General features: G+C 32.8%; 1 protein-coding gene across 2 annotated transcripts in view; it reads right to left on the bottom strand.

Moving 5' to 3' along the window:
• The window catches only part of LOC132938510 (LIM domain transcription factor LMO4.2-like), a 69099-nt gene that overhangs the window by 4172 nt on the left and 49318 nt on the right, over nucleotides 1-15609 (bottom strand). The window contains exons 2-4 of one of the 2 annotated variants that reach the window (XM_061005387.1): nucleotides 13783-13917; nucleotides 13430-13567; nucleotides 13243-13368 (exon numbers count right to left, since the gene is read on the bottom strand). In XM_061005387.1, coding sequence (XP_060861370.1) covers nucleotides 13243-13368; nucleotides 13430-13567; nucleotides 13783-13910 — 392 coding nt within the window. In that variant the 5' untranslated portion in view covers nucleotides 13911-13917. Of the gene's footprint in view, nucleotides 1-13242; nucleotides 13378-13429; nucleotides 13568-13782; nucleotides 13918-15609 lie in introns of both variants that reach the window. The other variant, XM_061005385.1, reaches the window with a different exon arrangement.

Consider the following 15609-nt stretch of genomic DNA (forward strand, 5'->3'; position numbering starts at 1 on the left):
GGACTGCTACTGCTGATCCTGCTGCTGCTCCTGCTGCTGCTATAGCTGTTACGTCTAAGGCACTTTACGGTGAATAATCATTAGGTAACAACAGATGACGTTTTGGCTAAACGGAGAATACATTATCCAGAGACGCGTGTTTTAACGAATTCCCAGTATATATATATGCATAACACCCAAAAACGGTAAGTCTCTGCAGGATCAAATGCCGTCAGTCTGTCGGTCGATTTCGTCTCTACCACGCGGCGCCCGCGATTCCGTCGAAATAAATTAGTCCACGCTAGTCGGTATTAATAATTATTATACAGAGTTATGAATTATGATAATATAATATATCGACTTGGGAATTATTAAGTTTTGTTTGGTAGGTGCAGTTTATGATATAATAATATATAATTCTAAAGTCTTATACCTATATACGGCGTATACATAATAATATAGTAATATACTTGTGTGGATGAAAAGGTTTTCGAGAAGCGATTATATAAGGAGTGTTACAGTAAAATAATGTACCTATAATATTATTATTATTGTATTAGAATATTTTAATAAAACAGCTATATCAAATTATAAAATTAGTTAGACATTTAATATTCACGTGTTGGATAAAACAATAATTTTGATATATTATTTTGGTTTCCATAAATCGTATCGTATTAACCGTTGTTGATGTACGAATTATTGCATATTTTATTTTATATTACTCTATATTCTAACCTATATCATATTTTTGGATGCTCGTCAGACAAATCATGTGTTAGTAATAATTAATATATTTAAAAAAAATATTCTTTCTGATTGCCGCATTATATTCATCATGGATATATTATGAATACGTGCACTATTACTCTATACCGATAGTGTGGCAGATTATCATATTATTATAGCATGCAAGGCATACAAAAAAAAAAGGCGGGATAACTAAAATATTATGTTATCAAAAAAAAAAAATGTGTGAAATATATTTGTTTCATTCATATTCATATAATGTCTATTCATGACTGAATAATTCGTATTTATCGTCTAGTGAGTTTTTGATTTTACCACCTACTAATAAGTAGGTACTTTAACAAAGTTTTCTCGAAGAGAACTTGAGATCTTAATGGTTCGATAGTAGAGGGCCACCAACGTATACTGACGTCCTTTAATTAACTCTTCTCTGGTGCTTATTGACGCTGGTTTTGTTGTTCACATATTGCAGTGTACAGACTACAGAGCAGACCTCTTAAATTACACACACAGTGGACCGTAAAAAAAGTTATTAGGTATTTTAAATAATAATATTCCCTTGCGTCAGAAGCAGATTGAGTAAATTTGCCTCGAAGGGTTTAAGTGAAAACAAAAATTAATTCATGTTAGTGTTTAAACTTAAAGTGTGTCTTTACTTTTTAATAAATTATGAAATATGGTTCAGAAGTACTTATGCATATTTTAGACTATTTATTTTTGGTTACTCAATGAATTTATACATTAATTTAGTTATACTTAAATGGTTTTAAAATTTAAGGAAATTTAAATAAATTTAAGTTTATTTTGGAATATTATTTTTTTCAATACACGAGTGCCTTCATATTATGTTAATAACCAATTTAAAAATAGGAATATAAATTTTATTGATTTTTGAACTTAAGTATGTGATGATAAAAATCAATAAAATTGATTTTGACTATAGTGCTTCGTAATTTATATAACTATTTATAAATAAATTATAATACACGTTTTTAATTTTTCATTTTTCATTTAACAATAATTATTTAACATTAGTAAACAAACTGCACACAAATAAGTCAATACTCGATACTAAATATTATATTACTTTGGTTTATGACAGTATTAATATTATCAATTTGATAGTACCTATACGTATACAAACCAGGTATTTTTAATTATACCGTGATTCAGAACCGGGTTAATTAATAAAAACCTAGGTTCAACTGGCCTGGGTCTTATTTTGAAGAGTCTAGCTCTTGCAGGTATTTATAAAATAAATTGTATAAAATAATATGTCATATTATATCATATAATATTATGATACTAGATATATCGATGCAAAAAAAATATCAGGAATTGGTATTATGTGATATCCTGAAAATCAATAAAAATAGTTTTAAGTATTTTTATAGTTTTCGATTTAGATTATTTAACACATTTAGTGCCAGTGGAATTGAAATTCACAAAAAATAAAAGATTCGATCACTAAAATAATTACGCACATAAAAAAAAAACAATTTTTGATTAGCTATTTATTTTTATGTGCCACAAAAAAAATTATTTATTATATTAATTCACCACATGAAGTGTTGGTGTTTTGTGGTTCATCAGAGTATACTATATAGGCATGAACATTTGGGAAGATTTCCACCCCTGCAACAGTGATAAAACCAAACGACGAACATCATAGAGGAGGGAAAATAAAAAAAGAAATGTTATCAGTTATAAAGGCTTTTTTTTCGAATTCTTTTTATGAGTCTCTCACGTTTTCCGTCTTCTCCGTCATGCACAAGAATTATTACCCTTATCTAAACACGCTGTTGTCATTAGTGTGGGTGCAATTTCCGAATTTCATCTCGGTCGTGTTGTTTTTTTCGATTCTTTTAAATCGAAAGCAATTCTTATAAACTCCGCCTTTTTAGTGTAGTAAAAAATACATGGGAAGCAATCACTCGCGCAAAAAAAATATATATATATATACATACACTGCCAATTGTAAGTATATATTGTAACCTCAGACTTCGAATCGAATATCATTGTTTTTAAACGTATCTGCAGCAATAATAAATATCATTAAATTGTTTTCCTTTAACTAAATCGAATATATTCGTTTTGTACTTCATTTAAGTAACTTTATATTTACATATTGTAAAATATTTTATTCAAACATTTTTTATTCGTTGATTAATTTTATATCATGTGTACTTATTAGAATTTTATAAATCAGAACAGAACAGAACGTCTAAAAATTAGGAAAATTTAGTAGAGTAGTGTAGCAGCAGTAGCCGCACTTCTCGCGATAACGCTGCGCAGTAATTGTAGTCATAAAAAATGTTTTATCAATGTTTGAATAGAGATCAACCGTCGTCACTGCAGCGTGCGTTGAAGTGTAGTCAAGCGAGTGAAATAGAGGGGAAGCAAAATTCAGGGGGTAGCTGCTGGTAAATAAAATACACAAGTGGTGTTAGCCACGTAAAGACGCTTATCGAGAGTTCGGTAATCGCTTTACACCGATTTTTCGTCTTCACCTGCGCTTCTTGCCGCCGCTCGGATTATATATGTGTGCGTATCTATGTGGGTGCACCAGGCCCAGCGATAAGCCAAGCAGACATCGAATTAAGAAGACGACACGTGATAAAGTACACAGATTTGGAAGAGACGACGACGAATTAGAACCTTTATTATGCTGCCGGAGTTTGTAATTTAAGTCTTTAATCCTTCGTATATATATATACACGTATATTTATAAGAAGAACGAGTTCCGGGGGGGGGAGGGAGAGCGACTGACTACGCTGCAGTATAAGACCCTTCCGGATTATGACGGCAGTTTTGTCGCCGAATTTGCCCACTCTCCACCCTGATTATATATACCTTGTATACGCTGCACTAGGTCCCACGCGCGTTTATTTTAAGTTTCTCTGATAAAAACTGTTTAACTTGTTCCTTTCTTTGTCCCGGAATTCGTTCGAACACATGCATAATATTAATTAAAATTTAATATTTAGTAAAATCTAACTATACGATTTTCTAGAAATAAAACTCCATTTGAATAAATTTTACTAAAATTATAATTTAAAAATATATTATATAGTATAAGCCAAAAGGAGAGCTCTTTTCATATATAAATGAAGAATGTTAGTTTTTAACTTAAATTTATAACCATTGTATTACTTATAGGTTGGTTAATGTTAATCCAGATTCCCAGCTGCAGTAATCAATCATTTTCAGATTACAATACAATTTTAAATAGAAATAAGAACGTATAAATTATATGAGACATTAACAAGTGATTTTTAATATTACTTTTTGATACATTTTTAATTAAATAGCGTATTTTTTGGTAACATTATAAACTATAAAGTCGTATCATTAAAACTGTTAATTTTTATTAGTCCGTGTTAAAAATTGTGACAAAAATAAAACAAATCCTAAAAATTAAAAATTAATGATATTTTACAAATATTTAAGGAAAATACCTCAAACAATTTATTGCACGTGAATAATACTTTTTAGTTATATTATTTTGAATTTTTTAATATTTTTTCAGAAATATTTTAACGGTTCATATGATCATCTATTTCTACTGACCTAAAACCAGATAGTAAATTCTGATTTCCGACATTACATAATATAATATATTGTAATTTGTAAGAAACGTAGTAAGTTTTTGTAATTGAACGTTGTGACTAAATGGAATTTAGATTTTGAGCCCATAAATTGTTTACCTTCTGCAAAACATTCGATTAAAAATGAAAATACTATATGTCTGTATACTATTTAAATACTAAACGTACCGATCTATATATTGTATATAATATATTATATAGTGCTTTATAATAATATTTTATTGAAATGTAAAAGTCAAAGGTATTTTATTATAAGAGTAGTTTTTGTTATTTGCACCATAAACAGCGTGAGTTTAAAATAAATACGTATAACTGCAGTTATATAATATACAGTGATTGTTAATATTGCACAATAATTGGCGCTATGCGTGCATTTGCATCTTACAAGATTCATAATAATAATAGGTATGCATTAAAATTTAAAATGAATAACTTTGTTCTTGATATAAACCTAAACGCGGTTGTGGTTAAATTAATATATTATTAAGTCAAGAAATGATCAAGGCCCTTGTATAATATCGTGCGCGATGGCCGAAACAGCTTTAATTCACTACTTTTCAGAAACGAGGCGCCCACGACGAGGACCATACGACGGATTTTCCCCTTTTATGTGCTCCACTGTTTGTATACAATAGATATATATATAGCATCCCTCTTTTGTCGCCCATTCGTAAATAAGCTATACGTGTCTATACGTATAGATAGGATTATATTATCCGTTTTCCCGATACCATTATAAATATTATATATATGCATAAAGCTGCTGGTTTACATTGGAAAAATATTCATGTAACTTGTAAGTTTCTTTTATCGTCACGGAATATGGTTTTCGCAAAAAGTCCGTAAGTATTGACTTTTGGCACGCCGCGTTCGGATCGGCCGAACAAAGTTATCAAAGTCCTCCGTATTTGTTTATTTTGTTTGTTTGTTTTTTTTTTAACATTCATAATATTATAACATACAAGTTAATTTTGCAAATAATTATAATTTTTATACTCTGTCTTTTTTTTTTGATTCGAGAATTATTCGAAAAACAATGTTTGACGATAAAATATATCCAAACTGCGGGGCGGCACGATATTAGCAGGTAGGTATATATTAGTAAGATATAACTGGTAATTGTATATTATTTCCGTCACCGGTATAACAAATACCCCAAAAAAATCCCATCCCATCAGTTGATAAAAACATGTAAGATTATGAGTTAGCGTTTTCATTACTTCGGCGTTCCGATGGAAAATCTACGGTTTTCGGTCGCGAATAAAAACACCGCAAATCACAACAGTCGTATACTACAGCCATGTGAGTTCACTCAAACGAGGAATACCTATTGAATCCTACGGAAAATGCGCTGGAACGTGGCGTATACGAAACTCGTCGGCAAACGAAGAGTAGTCATAAAATATTTTAAATATATTCGATCCCAATTGACTTCTGAAAATAATATAATTTACATTTAGGACCGAATAACGAGCGTTTAAATAATTAATGCGATACGCATAATTCCACGGTTTTAATGTAATTGTCTAAACGATCGAGCTGAAAATTCCGATTCCACCGTCAGTGAATAATACACTTTTTACTTGTAACAGTCATTGCAATTTTTTTTTCCATCACGTTTCATTAATTATTATTGCAGTATATACAAGGAATAATATTATACTAATAAACACTGGTATACAACAACAACAACAACAACAACAGAAATAACAACAAAGTGGTATAATAATAATACATTATTACAGTCCACATAATATTGTTATTATTTATTGCCATACAAAATTACTGAGCATCACAAGCGCCACGCGCGTTACGATTAAATAATTAATTTTGTGAACAATTACGTAGAAATTTAATTTAATTTAATTATTTCGTTCGTAAAATTGTTTTAGTCTTATATTTTAATAAATGTTATTATTTCCATTCGTGCATTTTTTGTTGTACTAATGATTTAATAACCTATACTGTTGTTTATTGTGAGTTATTATTATTATTATTTTTTTTTTAATTACTGGTCGGCGCGTGGTCGTAATTCGTTTTTAATTGAGTCCGTCTGTATTGCGGAGACTAAAAATATCTACCTACATTTTCATATTGCGCACTTTAAATGAGACGTACCTGAATAAATTTCGTTGTAATGCAAATTTTGTCATTAAAAGTTCAAAACTGTTATCGTTGAATATCGTTGACATTGGAAAACTATCGATTATGAATTATGATTATAAAACAAAAAATATTATTTAATTTCAAAAACAAAATTTAGCTGGTAGTACTTGTATATTATTATTACTACAATACATTGCCACAAACTATGCAAAACAAAATCAATCCTTATATAGGTACCTATAGCCAATAATAGTAATAAAAATTACATATTATACAAAATTTCATATTTCGGTTATCACTTCTTACTCGATTTTAGTCCCACCCAACTTGCGCACGTGTATGAATTTCGTGAATCTGACAAGAGTGGAGATTAAAATTTTTCTCTATCGATAGGTATACTTTAAAAACAATATATTGCACTTGCAAGTTTCAACACGACGGAATTCAGTTGCGTACGCAGGATTCACAATTTATTGTATTATTATTATTTTGTTTTATATCTATCAAATTAGAACTGTGTAGTAAACTGGTTGGTAAGCAATGATGTGTATTTGGTATCAATAGACACCTAGATGGACGATTAAAGCTTAAGCCATCATAAATAACAAAGTATTTAATAAACAATTGACAGAAGTTGAAGTTGTACGACGAATTTCAAATACCTCAAAAAACAACCTTATATATTATTAAATTTATACATTTTTTTTTTTGTACTTTATGTTTTATATCAGTAAGAACTATAAGATAGCACCTTCTATATTTTTCAAACCTAATTTTGCAACAACTGAGGAGGTATCCAATTATTTATTTTCGCAAACCACCACTCCCGTTGGAAACCCCTACGAACGGCGCTGATTGCCAGTGATTGGTATAATATTATATAGTCTTTCCGGGCAGCGGGTTCCAGACAAAAAAACGGGAAAACGGCAAAGTCATGCGGAAAACGAATTGTGTAACGAACGTCGCGCTGTATTTGTAAACCATTTGTGGTGCGAGGGATGAGTTTTTTTGTCGTAAAAACACACGTACACTCAAAAATATGACGAGAAAATAATAAAATGAGAGGTCTCCTCTTCGGTCGTGTTATTATTATTATTATATTATGTGAGTGGCGGAAAGGTTGTTGTCGTTTTTTTTTTTTTGTCGTTTCGTTGCGTGGATAACGGTAACACAACGTTTCGCCCGATTTGACAATCGTTTCATATCGGCGGCGGCGGCGGCGGAAAATTAGCTCTAGCGAGTTGCCAGTGACAATTCAATTACGTATATAAACCATTCACCCTGCCGCCGCCGCCCCTCGATTATCACTCTTGTCGGTCGGCGGGCTCGTTTTTTCCACCTGTCTGAACCGATTATCGCACACACAACGCACACGCGACGAGCGCGCCCGACGACGACGACGACGACGACGAAGAGGTCCGGCGGGGGTCCTTTTCGTGTCGGGCCCCGGACGGATGGACGCCGCCGCACCGCACCCGCCAGACGGTTTGCGTTATCCGACCGCAACATCTCGCTACACGGTCGCCGCCACCGCCTCCTCGTAAATATTCTATTATATTATAACGGCGGCGTCCGCACGAGAAGCTCTAAATTAAATAGGTATATATAGGCGCATAGTATTAACAAACGCGTGTCTGGCGCCGCGGTGTCTGCTATGTGGCAGCCGCCGTTCATTTTTTTTTTACTCCTGTCCAGACGAAATCTAAAGTACGGGTATGGGCTTTTCCCCGTGGGGTAAAAAAAAATAAACAACATCAGATATAAATAGTCCTCTTCGCGGGTGTATCGTGCTACACGTGCGTAACGGGAGCCCGTTCGGGTTTGAAATATTAAATTACTCCGATTCGTTCATAACGCCTGGCTATAATATAGTAGGCGTTTAGAAATTCAGCAAAATTCAAAACCATTCCCTTCATAACAATATAACAATATGGTCGATTGAACAGTGACTATAAGAAAAAAGTTGACTCCGTTGGAATATCCGACACAATCCAATATGCAAGGAACATAGAATTTTTATTTTGAAATATGACACTACGAATTTATTGTTTTTATAGGTTGGTCAACATTACAGTGGTTGACGGTTATCAATAACAAAATAATTATTTAAGGTAGTAATAAGTAATTACTGAAGCAAAATAAAAGTTAGTATTTTCTAGATAAAGCTGTTTGTTGTAGATTACATAAATCGTAAAATAATCATTTAATAATAATTTCTTTATTACCAGTTCAAATATAGTATATATATTTGTGTTACTTAAAATGTAAATTACTGTATTAATATATTTTTTGTGGACAAAATCCATTAGATTTCTACCGAATGACTCATAATGGCGAAAATAATAATGACATTATCGTCAAAATAAAAGGGAGGGTTGAAGACGGTAAAATGATGACTATGTGTGCTTAAGTGCAGGGGAGGAAAAAGATAAGTTCTTGATTAATGACATCATCATGAAACTTGAATTTTTTTTCTGCTAAAAAACCAACGTTATTTACATTAATTAATAGTATTTAAAAATATTTTTATAACAAAAGAAGATTATGAAAACAGTTTTCTTTGAATAGCATTAGGAGGGTATTTATAAATCAGCCATAGTATTAAAATTTAATGGTGGAGAATGATGGTATTTAACATTTTTGCATGCAATTAAATCCACCATCATAGTATAATTGTATGTATACTTATGAAAAATATTAATTTTAAGTAGGTAGGTTTTTTTCTAAAAAAAATTATACAATATATATTGTCAAAAATATGCATTATGATAATATAGTACATATAAAAGCATAAATTACTAATCAATGCAATTTATTGATTAATATCATAATATTAGTATTTAACATAGTATTTAAATTGGTGTATTATAATTTATAACTTCTAAGCATGGGCAGCTGCGCATAAGTAACAAATAAACTTATTTGAGCCAAAAATAAAATAATACAATTTGCAATTAACGATACAATTAATATTATTGTACGAATATAGTACTTAATAATATATTAGCAATTTGTTTTCGTTTGAATGTCAAATGATTAACGTGATATGATTTTTATGATAAAGTGGAATACACCATCACAGACTCTGGAATCTGAAAACTTTCAACATTTACGACCAACCGAACTTTTACGATATTGATTCGTCGACGGTGATCGGCGTTAATGCATTGAAACTAGTACTCAATCGTTCACGGGCATTTAAAATCTGTTAACAATCGTACACCCCTTACCCGCCCAGAAATACACTGAAACTGCAGGACGGAAGACTGACAAAGAGTGTTTGTACTGTTGATATTAAACGAGTAAACTAATAGCCCCGGGGAAATATCATTCGATTTTTATACTACGTTTTAATATATTATATTGTACCCGGTACGACGCTCGTCCGCGTATATATAGTCCCCTTATTGATACAGCTATAGCGATAAAAAGTTAGGTAGTTATAGGAGTTTCTAATTTCCGTTATGACGTTTTGTTCAGAGTAGGTGTTATTTACGATAACAGCAGGGGTAAAGTTTCGTTTTCGTAAACATATTAGACAATTTATATTGTTTTATTATACCGACTATATATTATTAAGTCAACTGTGCCACAACGAGTATAACTATACACTATAACTATACACGTGAAGATTATGATAAGAGCATATTTCAGGTGATGAGCCCCTCGGGAGTGGGCCTTGGCTATTTTGTGTATTCATATTCTTGTCTGTATAGAGAAGAAATTGTCAAATAAACAATTAAAAAATGAGTACCTATAGGCTATAATTCTTAAAGAAACATTCAAGTGTACCTATATAGTTGATAAATTTAAGCGTGTGGAAGCGGGAGTCCTTCATATCCAGAGTTGTTGTTTTTCAATTTCGAACTAAGCAACAAGCTAATTATAGTTATAAGTATTTAAAGATTGCACAAGCGAAGAATGGAGCCAACGTTTCGTTCCTCCGCTCATATATACTTAAAATAGGTATTTATATTTTATAAGTAATTAACTATATCTAACCTAGTCTTTTAAAATCCAATTTTAATACATCGACATTTTCAGAAAAATATTTTAATTATTATAAAAATGTATACGTTGTTATTCAAAAAAGTAAACAACCTCAGAATTTGAACGATAAAAAATATAATTAATTTGTTTAATGACTTTAAATTGTGTAAAAAAGTATATTTCCAAAAATCTTAATATTTTTCGAGTGAAATGATGATCGATTGCCTTCAAAACAATCATATTGTATTATGATAATATACAATATGACTGACTGCGCGATCACTATATAGCGGATTATACGTGATATCTTAAACATATTATATAATACAATATTGTACCATTCGAGCGGACCAATAAGACGGTATGCGGTCAAGAACGAATCGCTTGCAGATAACCACTACGTGCGAAATCCTTTTTTCGTCTGCGTATTACGACAGTGAATTTAAATGTTATAATAATATTATATAGATACGCGTATATAATATACGACTGTGGGTACGTCTGTACACCTATTTACAGGCACATCAGCAGAAGTTGTTGGAATCCAGTGCCGTCCACTGTTCTCGCAGTGGGTTTTTATCACCGGAAGGGGTAGTATATATAATATAATATAATTTAATATATATAGAATAACGTTCGAGTCTCGAGTGGTGTGGGGCGGAGGCAGTGCATCGTCGTTTTGAAATATAATATCCGCCGTGACAAGGTGGTGGTGTATAAATGTATATGTGCATAGTGCGAGCAGAGAGACGGACGGCGGTCGGAGTGACGTCCGGGGATAGGGTGCGGACGGACGGACGAATATATACGGACGGACGAAGCGGTGATGGAATGCCCGCGCGGCGGAATAAAAGGAATCGTTTACACAGGGTTTACCGAATCTGGGGATGAAATTTAATTAATCCGCTGGCTGTGTGCGTGTGTGTACGACGAGCACTGCAGAGTAGTATGACCGGCCACCCCCGCGCGTACATCCGGTGTGTGTGTGTGTGTGTGTGTATGTGTGTGTATTAATTAATTGGAGTGAAAGGGAATAAAGAGCCGCCGTCGCCGTGACAATGCCGGGCAATGCGAATATTACAATATTGTAGCGCAACTACCCCTTTAGGCGTTACGGGGTGGAATATCGTTGCGGGAGATGTATATATATATATGAGTTATTGTTTTCTCATAATTGCCACTGCCACTGCCGCACAGTTGTACGCGATTGTTGAACGCGCGCTCACATATTGGACGTAAAGTATAATATTATATATATATATATATATATATATTGTATATTATGTATGTGTCACATGTCAATTAGCCACGCACATGTTGCCATACATATTCTATACCGTCGATGTAATAATATGTGTACATGTGCCGCGTTCGTATCATCGCGGACGTTATTTAATTGCTAATTCCGATAACCATATTATTATATTATGCTCGTCGAGCGTATGATATAATATAATATTATATACATAATGTGTTATGGTACGTTTAAGTATAAAGCTGTACACTATTTTTATTTTTTTCTTGTTCAAATGTAATAATATTATTTTATAATAAGAAAGTTTTCACGTATTGTCTGGACAACTATTATAAATTTATAACACGCTGCTCTTTAAAAAAATAAAACAATTAAATCGTTAAAAAATTGCTATGGCATAATATGATATTATAATAAATAATATTTACACTCTTGCTAACGCCTGCTCTAACGCTATTATTTCCTACACGGCTACACATAAATATAGGTACACACGCGTATAAACGTCATATAGTTTGGAGTTTTCGTATAAAATGTGATATATATATTATATTTTCCGATTTCCGAGGTTAAAAATTGTTGTTGTTTTTTCGGTTGAAAAGCGATTTTTTCCCCTTTGTTATAAATCATTCGAAAGTAAACTTTTTTCATGCCAAGCGGTCGTCGTCGAAAGTTTGAAAACTCACCGAAATTTTTTGCGCTCAAGTATACACACACATATATATATAATATAATATAATATAGTAATATACTCGTTTTTTCCTCTTAGTTTTCGACTGCGATGTGTAGTAATGTATGGCATATATATTATAATATTATATATTTGTAACGGTGGACACATACTACGATAGTAATAATGTGGATATCGAAACATTGGTATGCCTGAATGTTTGAATTATTCGCGAAACCATCATCAGGAATTATACAATCATTAAACGCCACAAGCATTGTATCGCGTTTATATATTATAATTTATAATACATATATGGATGAACGACCGAATAATAATTATATGCGGAATGTTATTTTAGGGGAACCTATAAACTCCCGAGCACCGAGTATAAACGAGTATACTTATTCTTGGATTCCACATTGCAAACGCTCGGTAATTCATCGACATTAATATCGTCTGCGCCGCTTAATACGAATAATTCGTTTGCGGGCGAGTCCGAACGTTTAATCACGGATCACGGCGATAGGTCGTCCCTCTCCTATATATTGGGTCTTGAATCCGAGGGTTGTTTTGATAACTAATCGCAGCGGATTAGTCCCATGGCCTAAGAGCGATCCTAACCCGCCATCCCCGAGCGAATATACATGACTGGTGCTACTGTCAATGACGCCGGTTCGGGGGATGTTTTTGCCGGTGAATTCTAAATCCTTCACCTGACCTCCACACCCCTGAAGAATAACGGCACAATGGTGTGCGACACGCCGACACATGACAATAATAATAATAATATTATTATGATAGGTGCTTTCAATAAGTATAAGTACACTAAAATTTCACGACGGCACGAAACGTACAATATTCTTATAGTGGTTTATTATTACCTGTGATTGCACTGTTGGCACGCGAAACACTCCAAGTGATACACGTTGCTACGGGCCCTCATGACCATCTCGAACGCCGGTATGTCCTTGAAGCAAGCCGCACACATGCCCTTATTGCCAAACATCCTGTAAAACCTGTCAATCAGTAATAGCATCATACGGTGTGCGACGTGTCCGCCATTAATACCTGAAGTAATCCTTTTTGCACAATATCATGTTCGCCTTGGTGTACAGCGTCGATCCGACTTCGCCCAACCGACAACCGCAGCAACCACACATCAAACAGTCTTCGTGCCAAAACAAATCCAGCGCTTTCAACAGAAATCTGTCAAAAAAAAAAAAATAAAAAATAAAATACCATAAAATGTGTACAATATTCATAGAGAACGTTGAACATTTTATATCGCACCCCATATTAATATATTATGTAATATTATTACAACGCAGATAAGAGCAAATAATCGCACTATTTGTTTACAAAAATTAAATATAATATTATCACTGAATAATTTTACAATATATGTAGTTAGTGTGACATACCTATCGGTTATGTGTTTTCCGCATCCGGCACACTCTTGGCCTCCAGTCGATGCGGAAGCGCCAACGTTGGCACTCGACTTGGTAGCTGTGCTGGCTGCTACTTGACTGGCTTTGACGTCCATTGTCATCTTACTCCTGCAGAACATAAGGAAAATCAAAAAACAATATTAAAAAAAAAAACCACACAATATTATATTACTTAGCAGGATAGTTATGATGGGTGCGTGATTTTCGTTTCAAGTATATATTAGTTTTGCACGATACCTAGTTTTGACGTACCTTCCTACAAAAACGTACAGCAATGTAAAAATATAATATATACCTATACGTTTCCGGTTAGTTTTATGAACAATACCGCGGTATTCGACAATACCACAAGAGATCGTGTTCGAATGGCTCGGTTTATGAGTTTTCGGGGTTTAAAATGCAGTAACGAATATTATATATCCAGACGGCTGTGTGGCCGCCATAAAGTTCACCCCGCAGACACCACGTAACTTTTTTTTCTTATTCTTTAAAACCTAGACGTAAAGAGTTTTTTTCACGTTTTATTTTTATAGGCTTTATTATATGTATATATATCGTCGGGCGCGGTGGTTTTTACTTTTCTTTTTATTTTACGATCGGATCAAAAAAAAAAAACCCAACGTCCCTATTTTTTTGTTTTGCTTAAAGACCGAAAGACATTTGGTATGCCGAGTTTGACGTGAAACATTAAGAACAATATCAAATAACGTTTTTTTCCGACGGGAAGGGAGACAAAAATATGGAATTTCTTTCGAAAGACAACTTTAATGCGTTTAAGTGTCCTTATTTAGTATTCAGCCGGAAGACCTGTTGTTGCTGGCAAGATAAAAGCTCTGTTCGGAATATCAAAACACAAATATTGTAAGGGGATGTAAAAAACTTTGTAGTAATGGAGAAGGGGAATTATATTTTTTTTTCTTATTACGAAAAGTACGATGTGCGATAACTGTGACAAATTAGGGGGTTGTATTTTTATTTTTTTTAAATAGATGCGATTTGTGTCAAGACATCTTACGAATGTTAAATTCACAATAATGTATACAAACAACAAAAGTCCCTCAGAACGTGCGAGTTAGGTGTGTCAGTATAAACGAAGCAATACAGGTTTCAAAATAAATTGACGCAAAATGTGATTTTCAAATGACGATTGCAGGAGAGAGTTTAATAATAATATATTAGAACTTGGTTTGCCTTAAATATATACTGTGCTTATATGCATACAATATACATGTATACAAGACAAATATTCTACGGTATAATTAATGTTATATTTGATGACAAACGCCTATGTTGATCGTTGAAAATCAATTTCCCGTATAAAATATATAGGTATAGATTTTATTTATGCTCCGCGCAGTGTGGTAGTTCTTGAATAAAGTTTAATAACGCGTTACACGTGATTTAATATATATACTTCAGTCCTTGAGGGTATATATAAATTAACATTATACTCGCACCTTCGGTAGTTCTATTATATAGCAGATATCGCTGTCATAATTTTAGTTGTATATCCAATTATTCAAATTTCAATTAACTCCAATCGATTGTCACGATAATTTGAATAATTAACCATTTGAAAATATTTTCGAAATGTACACAATATTGAGGATATATCCAATATATATTATATCGGATCAAAATAATCATATTATTTTTGGTGTGCGTATAATACATCATAATATATGCAACACAGCGTATCTGGGATGCAGTTTTAAACTATGAAAACGATTTATCCACTGCAGCAGCCGCCGGTCGTCGATATCCATTACACTGAAATAACCGAGTTGCAATCATATATAA

The sequence above is a fragment of the Metopolophium dirhodum genome, chromosome 2, assembly GCF_019925205.1.
Source record: "Metopolophium dirhodum isolate CAU chromosome 2, ASM1992520v1, whole genome shotgun sequence".
NCBI lineage: Eukaryota > Metazoa > Arthropoda > Insecta > Hemiptera > Aphididae > Metopolophium > Metopolophium dirhodum.